At 43.3% G+C, this 11661-nt stretch overlaps 1 protein-coding gene across 1 annotated transcript; it reads left to right on the top strand.

Annotated features, from left to right (window-relative positions):
- Positions 1 to 3360: 3360 nt before the first annotated feature.
- GFER (growth factor, augmenter of liver regeneration) lies at positions 3361 to 7512 on the top strand. The gene is made up of 3 exons (XM_065412040.1): positions 3361 to 3573; positions 4430 to 4641; positions 6839 to 7512. Exons 1-3 carry the CDS (start codon positions 3361 to 3363, stop codon positions 6999 to 7001), a joined length of 588 nt encoding a protein of 195 aa, XP_065268112.1. The 3' UTR covers positions 7002 to 7512.
- Positions 7513 to 11661: the final 4149 nt, after the last annotated feature.

The raw sequence follows: 11661 nt of genomic DNA, 5'->3' as shown, positions 1-11661 counted from the left end.
TTTAAATGCAAGCTGAGTGGAAAGGGCTGTTCTATCACCGTCTTAATGCGCTTGCAATTCCTTTGGTTTTCCTGACCCCAGGTTAAGAAGAAAGCGCAACATTCAAATTGTCCACTCAATACAGAAGAACTGGGGCGAAACACATGGGCTTTCCTTCACACCATGGCAGCATATTACCCGGAGCATCCCAGCAACACCCAGCAACACGAGATGGCTCAGTTCATGGATTTATTGAGCAAGTTTTATCCTTGTGTAAAGTGTGCAAAAAATCTAAGGAAAAGGTGAGTCCTTGTGGAATAAGGTCTAGTCTGCTCACAAACATGCACCTGTTTAACTAAACCAGGGGTAGGCAACCTATGGCATGTGTGCCAAAGGCGGCACGTGAGCTGATTTTCAGTGGCACTCACACTGCCCGGGTCCTGGCCACCGGTCCAAGGGGCTCTGCATTTTAATTTAATTTTAAATTAAGCTTCTTAAATATTTTAAAAACCTTATTTACTTTACATACAACAATAGTTTAGTTCTATATTATAGACTTATAGAAAGAGACCTTCTAAAAACGTTGAAATGTATTACTGGCACGCAAAACCTTACATTAGAGTGAATAAATGAAGACTCGGCACAGCACTTCTGAAAGGTTGCCGACCCCTGAACTAAACCAATGCTAGACTTTAATTGGATATTCTTATTTAAGTTTAGTTTAAACCTGTTCTTGCACTGGTTTACATTTAAATTGGTTTAAAAAAATCACACCTTACATTAAACCAGTGCAACTCTGCATATAGACAAGCATCAAGACAATCTACATGCAGGAAGCTGGCTTCAGGTGCTGGTCTCTGTTAACGCGGGATGTAAATCAGCCTGTTTCCCAGGGGTGCAGATGCCTTTTCACCATCCCCAAATGATATATTCTGTGTTTAAATGCATCATAAGACATATCATGAATAACACACAACTCCTGAGACAGCGCAGGCTCTGTGGTGGGGAATCCTGTTGCTCACAGGAGCTAATGGACCTGAGAGCACTCCTCCAGCAGTGTTTTCAGTGCTTTTGAATGGGTTCCAGTTTATCACAATCCATGAGAACTTGTTACAGACACTGTGGATACAGTCAGCCTGTGTCATGCTGGGGAAACAGTGACTTTCAGCTTCCAAAAACAACTTCTACCCAGCAAGTAAAATAATCAGTTCCACAAGCTTAACCAGCAGAAAGCAGGTAAACATTTAAGCAAGCCTGGGATATATTCCCTCCTCTAGAGGGCAGTGTTACACCTACTGTAAACTGGAGCCTATTCATTACACACAATGGGAATTGTATTATATTACTATTGTTATTATGATTACGGTAGCACTCGAAATGTGCTCTCTAACTATAGATGAAGGCCTAGTCCTTGCCGGACAAATGTACAAAACCAACAAGGAGAGGGCGGGGGTTTGTATTGGAGACATAGATACTGATTTTGAAAAAATGAATTACAAGGAGCCCGAAATACACATCAGCTAAATGTTATTAAATCTGCCAACAGGTTTTCTCCTGTAAGGAACTGATCAATGGGAATATTTTAAAGTATTAGTGAGCTCCGAGAATGTGATGGTTTTTGCAGAGGCAAAGCAGTTTGGACGGGGGCATCCAAACTTTGCCTAGCTTGAGTTAGCATCAATAACTTGCCAGGAGCCTGGAGGGCTATAAAATGGAACAGATTGCAGACGCCTCATCATTAATGAGAGTTATCAGTTATTAAGATATGAACTATAGAGGATACAAGAATCTGCATGGTGTGTTTCACCTTGATGAGTTGAGGTGGTTCAGACCAAGATGGAGCATGGGACCTATATTTTCTGTAAGAACAATTTCTGTATTGAAGCTGGGGGTGGCCTCTGGCCACCTCTATAAACTCTGCAAGCACTTTAGTGACTCCTTGTTTGGCAAGTGAAATCAGTGACTCTGGACTGGAGTAATTAGTGTTTTGATTCTTTTCCACCTCTGCAGTTTAAGCATAAAAAAGCCAGACACCAGCAACAGGAAGAAGCTATCCCAGTGGATGTGCCTGCTTCATAACGATGTGAACAAGATGTTGGGCAAACCCGAGTTTGACTGCTCCCAGATGGATGAACGCTGGCGAGAGGGCTGGAAAGATGGTTCTTGTGTCTAGTTTATGGAGATGCCATTGGAAATAAGACTGATGTTATGATGATTTAAATACAATAAGAACTGAACCTGGTGCAATATAATTAAAAACAATACAAGTAAACATATGTGTACATGTGTCTTTTCTCAAGAAGCTTCCTATTTTCACCTGCAACTCAGAGAGCTCATTCCTCAACTGAATTCTCAGGGAAAGAACCCAATTGTAAGTGATTATGTAGCTGCTAAGACTAGGACTTTAGGCCTGTCATGGGAACACGGTCACAAGTCATGTCAGAAATTGTGACAAGTTTTATCAGATCAAGCCTTTAAATATTCCATAAGTCCATTGATGTCAATATGTTAATAAATGTTCACAGGAGCATGACCTTAAGTTGTGTTTTCCATCTTTTTGTTTCCTTTACTCAGAGATGCCAGCATCTCAGACCAATTAATGGGCACTGGAATAATGAAATCACCTTTAGCCTCAATTAAGTTTTTGAGAACATGGGGGACTGTAACATTTTTGTTTAAAAACTTAAACATGGGTCTCTCCCTGCTAACTACAAACATGGATTTACATGGTTATGCTGTATTGTACATGCTCAAAACAGTTTTATTTTCTAAACCAAGCAAAGGCACAAAGCCTCAGTGAGCATCGCATCCAAACCAAATTTCAAACTTCAGCCATTTTGGGTAGCACTGTCTAAAACTTGGATAACCAGAATTTTGTAAATGAGAATATTTTATGTTTTTCACCTATGGCAAGAAATGGATGCAAGGATGTTATTCAAAGTCAGTCTATGCTGCTCAGGTTCTAACTACAGACAAATCTGCGTAGGCTCCAGCAGATTCTTTTATCCTATTTGATGAAGTGGGTATTCACCCACGAAAGCTTATGCTCCAATACGTCTGTTAGTCTATAAGGTCCAGAGGACTCTTTGTTGCTTTTTACAGATCCAGACTAACATGCCTACCCCTCTGATACTATCCTATTTCAGTTTCACTCTCTGTAGCTGCTGCTCTAGGGTAGGCCAAGGCCAGCGGAAGAGGGAAACCCCCAAGAGAATTTTTTCTCTTTTTTCTTTTCTGTTTCCTTCACCTCTTCCTCCCTTTCATCTTTGCTCCCTACTCCTCCATCCCTCACTCAGAGGCATCTCTCCCGCCTGCCAGGCCGCCTCCCCTGCCCAAGGCGAGCAGTTGCAGCGGGGAGTGAAGAATGCCACCCGGCCCAACATGCATTGCGGTTCCAAGATGGCGGCGCCCAGTGAGCGTAGAGGAAACCCGGCTTCTGGCCCGGCTGCCGGCCCCGGCCCTTTCCCTTTCCCCCTGCCCGGGCCGCCCGGCGCCGGGGCGGAGCAGCAGCCCAGGAAGAAGCCGTGCCGGGCCTGCACGGATTTCAGGAGCTGGATCCGGGAGCAACGGAAGCAGACGGCCTCGCAGAGCGGGGTGAGGGGGCGGCCGGGGAGCAGCGCGGGAGGGGCTGGGAGGAGAGATGACCCCCAGCGATCCCCATGCCCCTCCCGCCGCGAGGGGGAGGATGGTTCCCTTCACGAGTTCCCCACCCCCTGGGAATGACCCCTCTCCAGAATCCCTCTCCCTACAGACAATGGTTGGCAGGGGAGTACGAATGAGCCCCCTTCCCCCCTCACTCAGTGATGATGGGGGGCATATGAGTGAGACACACACTTCCCCAAGACTCCCCTTACAGGATAGTATGAATGAGAACCCCCACCCCGCCAGCACAGCCCTTCACAGGCTATGGTTGATGGGGATAGGAATGAGACTCCCTTTCACAGGCAATAGTTAATGGGGGGATATGAATGAGACCCCCCCCCCAAAAAAAAAAACTTGTCTTCACCGGCAATGGTTAATGGGGGAGTACGAATGAGAACCTCTCCCCACGCCGCCCCCCAGCACAGTCCTTCACAGGCAATGGTTAACGGGGGAGTCCAAATGAGACACCCCACCCCCGAACTCTCCTTCACAGGCTATGGTTGACAGGGGGTAGGAATGAGACACCCCCCCACCTAGAACCTCCCCTTCACAGGCCATGGTTGATGGACAGAAGGAGTATGAGACTATAGGCAAGTTACTTAACCTTCCTGTGCCCCTATCAACAAAAAGGGGAGTAATCATATTTGTTCACCTCATTTAAAAGGAGGTTTAATTAGCTAATATCTGTGTGGGCCTTGAATTGAAGGTGCGCTAGAAACACAAAGCATATGGGGTTAGTGTAAGGTATGTTCATTTTTTATCCCGAGTACTAATGTGCACACATAACCCTCTTATTTTTCTGACCCAGGAAGCATATGTTGAAGAGGAGAAGGAGAAGCCTCCAGATTGTCCTCTAGACAGAGAAGAACTCGGGAGAAACACATGGTCTTTCCTTCACACTATGGCAGCATATTACCCAGATCACCCAAGCAATTCCCAGCAGCAAGATATGACACAGTTCATTAACTTATTTTCCAAGTTTTTCCCTTGTGATGAATGTGCAGAAGATCTGAGGGAAAGGTGAGTCTTTTAAAAATATATCTACAGGTAAAGAGATCAACCTAAAGTGTTGGACTCTAATGGTCTGGTTTGCAGATCAACTTTTCCAGTAGTTGGTATCTTTATGCCTATTCTGTATTGTATTTTGTGTTGCAAAAATGTAGTTTTATGATTGAATAAATCATAAACAAAGACACAGGACATATACATTCAGAGGACAAACACTCTACTGCTGTCAGACAGCACAGTAGCTCCAAGAACTAGTGAAAGGAGTTTTATTTGTTTGCTGGTTCATAAGAATGGCCACACTGGGTCAGACCAAAGGTCCATCTAGCCCAGTGTCCTGTCTTCCAACAGTGGCCAATGCCAGGTGCCCCAGAGGGAGTTAACAGAACAGGGAATCATCAAGTGATCCATCCCCTGTCACTCATTCCCAGCTCACTACCCAAACTCTGCTCACTATACAAAATGTTCTTCTGAACCCCAAAGGGCAGCCACATTGCCAGGTCAATATTAGGTTGGATCTTACTCAAAATACCACACTGCCAGCCAATCCTTTAGTGTCTAAAACTAAAGGTTTATTATAAAGAAAAAAGAACAAGAAGAGAGTTGTTAAATGGTAAAGCGATTAGGTACATACATGAGACTACAAAGTCCATCTATCAGGTTCTTAGCAGTGTTGGTGAGTTCACTGGCTTGAAAGTCCCTTTGGAACACATCCACAGCTTGGATGGGTCATTCAGTCCTTTGTTCAGAGCTTCGTTTGTAGAAAAGTTACTCCAGAGGTAAGAAGCAGGAACGAAGACAAAATGGAGAAGATGCAGCTACTCTTTATATTCTTTTGCCATGTGGCTTGTACTTCCTTTGTCCCAAACACAAGCTTCACGGCACATGGCATGGAAAAGCCTTGGAGTTCTCTGCCCACAGGCCTGCCCTTACATGTCTTGCTGACTCACAAGGTGTATCCCCAGGCTCTGTTCCATGGCTTCATTGTACCACCGATGACAGGCTAGGCAGTGCTGATGCCAATCTGTCTGGGGGTGTCACCCAGAAACACAGCACAAGTTTTGAAATATGGATATACCATCCATATCTATAACTCACAATAAAAAGATGATACAAACATCTAAACAAGATTAACTTACTTGGCCAATCATAACATTTTAACAGATACCATGTGTCATATCTGGTCAGATTCCTTGCAATTTTATAATATTGCTATTAACAATATTATAAAGTGTTCCACATATTCCATACAGCGTCACACAAAGCTAAGAATCTCTGGTATCAAATCAATATCCTAACCTAGCAAGAAAAGTGAACTGCATGAAGAAGTTTATAGAAATGTTTGCGTGCTTCTTTCAAAAGGTGACTAAAGATTCAGTACAGAGCTTCATATTGTTACATGGAGATGAGAAATCCTCTGGTCTTTTACCGGAGCAAATAGATCTTAAAAAGCTACTCCAGTAATGATATTTTTACTGCTGTGGAGGGGTACCACTTTATCACCATTAGCAGCTGCATAATGCAGATTCTGTGGTTGCTAGCCAGCCTGTGTCACATTGGGGAAATAGAATCAATGATTTTGAGCTTCCAAAAACAGCCTTGCCTCAGTGACTGAAAGAATCAGCTTACGCTAGCTCAGGCAGTAGAAGGAATGGCTGAATACAATACATGAAGAGGGCTGATATATATTCTGTTTGCTAGGGGGCGGAGCTTCATCTTCTGTACACCCAAGCCAATTAATTACCCACAAATGGAATTATCTAGTGCAAAAAAAGATAGTTTTGTATTTGAGAGCTCGTTAGTGACTAAAACACCTTGATGGAGCCCAATATAGAAAAGATGCTCATTATTATTTACTTAATTTGCCAAGAGATTCTCTCAAATCAAATTATTTATGAGCCTGAATACTTTTGCCATGGATAAACTGTTTTGATTGGCATCTAATTTTTTCCCAACCAAGGATGTGACTGATAAGGACCTTCAGGAGTGCACCTAACTCACATGCATCCAAGCCAATTGCAGCCGTTAATGTGGAGGTGCAGCCTGCAATGAATACAGATCTCGGTATGCTGGCCTTTATGGTCTCTGTGAGACATCTCAAAATAGAGGATGAGGGAGGCTCTGACCATCTGTGGGCCACACACCTGCTTTGGAGAGTGAAATCAGTGCCTATAAAGTAGTAAACAGCGTTTGATTCCTCTTCCCTCTGCAGATTACGCACAAGTCAGCCTGATGCCAGAAGCAGGAATAATTTATCCCAGTGGCTATGCCTGCTTCATAATGACATCAACAGGAAGTTGGGGAAGTCTGAATTCGACTGCTCCCGGGTGGATGAACGCTGGCGAGATGGTTGGAAAGATGGTTCCTGTGATTAATCTGTAGAGACTCTACAGGAAATCAGACCAATTCTAGTATAATAAGAATCATCCCTGATGTGAACTCAGTACAGGGAGATGCAGCTCAATAGTTTGTACGTGTGGCTGACATGACTTGTGGAAATAAATGTTTCTCCTGCTCTAAAAGGCAACTCAGAGATCTCATCCCAACAGAATATTGTTTTAGGGGGTAACTAATATATGGTCATGTAGCTGCTGGGACTGGGACCATACATGTGCCACAGGAACTGCCAGAAACTTGCAAAACTCTGTCACTGGGACAGTTCACAGTAAGGAAAAGTCTCTCAATTTTTATAGTTCTAGGGGCACCTCGTGACTGCTGTTCCTTTCACTTTTTACATAGTCTTAGCCTCCTCCTCTTCTACATTTTTGTTTATCTGCAAACATTGCCTTCAAGTTTTAGGCAGTGCCTTTCTTCCTCTGTGTCACTTCAGCCTGTTCTGCTGGTCTTACAACTGGCACCCCAATACAAATCCATAAGTCTGCTCCATTCTGTGCCTTCCGTGTCATCCTTGATCTCTTCTTCCAAAGTCTATGAGCTATTGTCTGTTAATGCTATTTAACCATTAATTCACCTGCCGCCCACTTACTTGCTAAAAGGCCTCAAGGCAGGGAGATTTTATTTAAACATTACAAATCATGGAATCCAGGTCTCTCATTCCAGCCATGATAAATATCCTCATTTTGTATGTTCCTTTGTCTAATCTTTCAAGAGGGCATTGCAGGAAGAAAAAAAGAAAGAAGCACAAAAACCTCAAGTAGAACAAATGGCACAAATTAATTAGCTGGATATTAAACATTGTGATTTGATTGCTAATTGTTTGGGCTCATTAGGAGCATGATGTAAGAATTCCCATGGAACCACCTGCTTTTAACATATATATTTATTTTTAATCTCTGCCGTGAACTTTTGTTGTGTGTAGAAGTGGTTGCAATGATGTGTGAGTGTGTGTTATCTGGTTGTAATGAAGCCAATTCAGATGAGTTTTACATATAAGAGTGGTAAAATACTGTCTGTGTTCTGAAATCCTTGATAGATAATCACAGACTGGACTGGTCTGTATGCTCCTAAGGTGAAATTCTCTCTTGGGCAGGCCCTTTGCTCTAAGTTCTATGCAGCATTTGAATCCCACTTGTCTTGTGTTAGTCTTAAATAATACCTAGGCCCTGCATTGTGGACTTAAAGTGGTGCATGGTGTGAAATTCACCCCTAGTAACTGGTCAAGTTCCATACTGTGTATTGGGCTGCTAGGTCCGCACTCTTTGTGTGTGTGTGTGTGTGTGTGTGTGTGAGATGGTGGTGGTGAGAGAGAATTTCAGATGAACGTGAAATAAAAACCGCTTGTTTAAAATACTTTAGTTGCTTTGCTGGACTTTGTCTATGTAGACAGATTTAAATTGTTAGAATTATTGCAAGATATTAAAGATATAGCATGCAGTCTTTTTTCCTTAAATTTATACAGATTTCTGGGTACCAAATGGTCATGTGACGTGTGAAATGTGACAGTATCTTCTGGGTCTCTATTTTCTGCTGATGTTTTAAAACTATTTGGGGTTTTTTGGTGAGCATCCTAAGTGTGTCGTCTCCTGAGCTATTTCAACATAAGCAGTGATTTATGGAAGTAGATCGGGGGTGGCATGGAAATTGTAATGGGTGGCATCTCTGTAAGTGAACAGGGCGCTAATACCTCCTGTTAGCAAACATCTGATCCCGAGACTATGGTACCAAGGGCTCCTTGGAGAACATATAAACAATCAAAGCTTTGAGAAAGTGTTCAGATGATTTGAACCCTTTCAAGCCAGACCTGTTAAAACAATACCATACTGTGTTTCTTTCCGAGTTAGTTGCATTCAGCAGGTGGTGTATTTTATCTCACTGTCTGCAATATTGATCCTATGTGTAACCTTTCATTCTAATTAAACTGAAGCTTGATTTCATATCATTTTTATGATTTAACTGAATTGGGACTTCAGGACATGATTCAGGTTATTAAAAAAAGCTCATTAAAAGTGTCTCGGTGTATGTTTAGCTTCTTGGAACCAAGACATTCCAAATATCTCGCCCTCAGAATCAAATATTTACAATAGTGTGAAATTCATACCTGGGCAGAGGATCAGCACAAGGCCTATGCACCACTAACATCCCTCTGCAGATCTCAAAACGGTGCTTAATTCAGTATCCTCAGTTAACATCTGCTGATTGCATTCGCTCATCAGCAAATTCTGGCTACTTGTTTGTTAATAGAGCAGATTGTAACTGCGCTGAGTGGTTAGCTGGTAACAATAGCAAAAGTTAGTGTTCTCTTTTTTCTTTTATATTTACACTTTACATGACTGCTTTGATTTGTCATGTATTTCTCAGGCCTAATTTCATATCTGTGCTTTTGCTTCATGTTTTTTTCCCCCTCATTGAAGGTCACATCTAACATTTTGATCTTATTTGTGCAATTTCTTTAGGATGTTTGTAGTCATGTAGGGAGGGAAAAAGCATGAGTTTTTAATCTTGTAATGCATATGATGAATGTAGTTCTAAGAATCAGTATTCCTATCTATTTCCTATTGATATCAAAATAGGACAAATTATTTCACCTCTGATTTCTCCACTCCATGGGGTTTTATGAAGAGAACAGATAATAGAATATCAGGGTTGGAAGGCACCTCAGGAGGTCATCTAGTCCAACCCCCTGCTCAAACCAGGACCAATCCCCAGACAGATTTTTGCCCCAGATCCCTAAATGGCCCCCTCAAGGATTGAACTCACAACCCTGGGTTTAGCAGGCCAATACTCAGACCACTGAGCTATCCCTCCCTCCTGGCCTGTGTTTGTATCCCCATCTGAGAAACAGTAAATGGAATTAAACCTACCCCACAGGGTTATTAGAAGGCATCATTAATGCTAGTAAAGTGCTGTGATTCCCTTCAGTGAAAGGGGCCATAGACATGAAGTTATTCAGTAGGCAAGGTTCTTGCCTGTCAGTTTTTGCCCTAATTTGGCTAAGGGCAGAGTACCTGCTACTCTCATTGACGCAGTGGAAGACAAATTGTGGATTCAACACACCCTCTCAGGATCAGACCTGTAACTGCACCACAGAACAACTGAAATGTGGCAGAACTCAAGCAGACAGGTGTCCAGAGTTTTCATCCATAGTGGCTAGTAGCCCATGTAAAGGGGATATTCATGTTAACTACATGCAAGCTGCCCGGCTTCAAGCTCCCCTGTGCTGCCACCAGAATGAGGGAGGCTGCAGCCCCAACAGGACTTCCCATTATGCGATGAACTAGGGTGAGGAGAGGCAGGTGCTCCTTAATGATCACCTGGGATATAATTCCAACACTGCTCCTTGCAGCATTTAGCATCACAAATAACGTGCTGCTCTCGCTGGCCAGTTTGCATTCACAATGGTGGTGGGGCTTGCAGAACAGAGATCAGAGCAACAAGGGAATCATCTAACTCACGAATAAGGCAGCTCTACCTCCCATTGCTGGCAAGTAATCTGTGGGGATACTGACTGAAGCTTTGGGAGGGACAATGTCTAAGATTTTCTCAAGGATTATCTGTTTCTGTGCAGTGTATTGGGTGTAAATATTCTCCTTTACAGCTAGAGCACTGGGGATAGTTCTACCCATTGATTTTTTTACCCTTTAAACCTGTGTCAGCGAATGTAAGGAATCTCCTCTTTCCTGCTGCAATTTCATGATATCCATCTTATGTTGACTGCTGCAGACAGGGACTATGCTCTGTGCTTTAAAAAAAAAAAAAAAAAAATGACTGCTGGTTTCCTAGCCCTACAAGCCTCTCTTGCCTACAGCACAGGGGACGGCAGTGCAAGCTCCCCCTCCACTGTGCATTGATGTGGAGGGTCTGCTTGCAGGAATGAAAACACAAGTGCTGTCTCCATGGATATCCAATACCCAGCACTTCTCTAGAGACTGTCTGCAAGGTAATTGTGATGTGGGCAGTATCCACTGGGAATGAAAACACTGACTCATTCATGTCGATCACCAAACAGCTAACAGGTTTAGGGTTGTTGCTTGCTACTAACCTAGGTCAAATTTGAACCAATGCTCATATTCTATTACTAATCCCTTGAGCCATCAACTTCATTGTTATGATTCCTCTTAAAGTTTCCAGTAACAAAGATAACCAGCAGCACCAGTATTTTATCTGCCTAGCTTTGAAACTGTTCTCCCTGCCTTGGGCATGTGATAATCTTGGTCTATCAGTGCTTAGTGAATCAGAAGCTTCTACAGCACCAAGAGTTGTAATGGAGTCCTCATGGGTACGCTGCATGAAAGACTTCTCCAGTGGAAAACCCTGCAACCTGAGTGGCAGTGATTAGATCAGGGCCCGGTAGGCGGGACTCCTGGGTTCTGTTCCTGATGCCCACTGCGTCGCTGTGTGCCCCATGTTGAAAGATGCTCTGTCAGCGCAAAGTGTGATTTCTGTGCATTGTGCCGGCACAGGTGTTTGCATTTCCTTGATGTTACAGCCATCCATCCATCCATGTAAAAGCTCTGTTGGGCCAAGTTTTCCTCTCATGCATGACACACGATCACGCTTGCCCCTACAGCACTGCCCACCCCAACCCCCTTTAGGATCTCAGCTACACCGTGATGTTGAAGTTTGTATCAGCTCTGC

This window comes from Emys orbicularis, chromosome 10 (assembly GCF_028017835.1).
Source record: "Emys orbicularis isolate rEmyOrb1 chromosome 10, rEmyOrb1.hap1, whole genome shotgun sequence".
In the NCBI taxonomy this organism is placed as follows: Eukaryota; Metazoa; Chordata; order Testudines; family Emydidae; genus Emys; species Emys orbicularis.
Note: the sequence above shows the minus strand (reverse complement) of the source record. Positions and strands in the feature narration are given on the sequence as shown.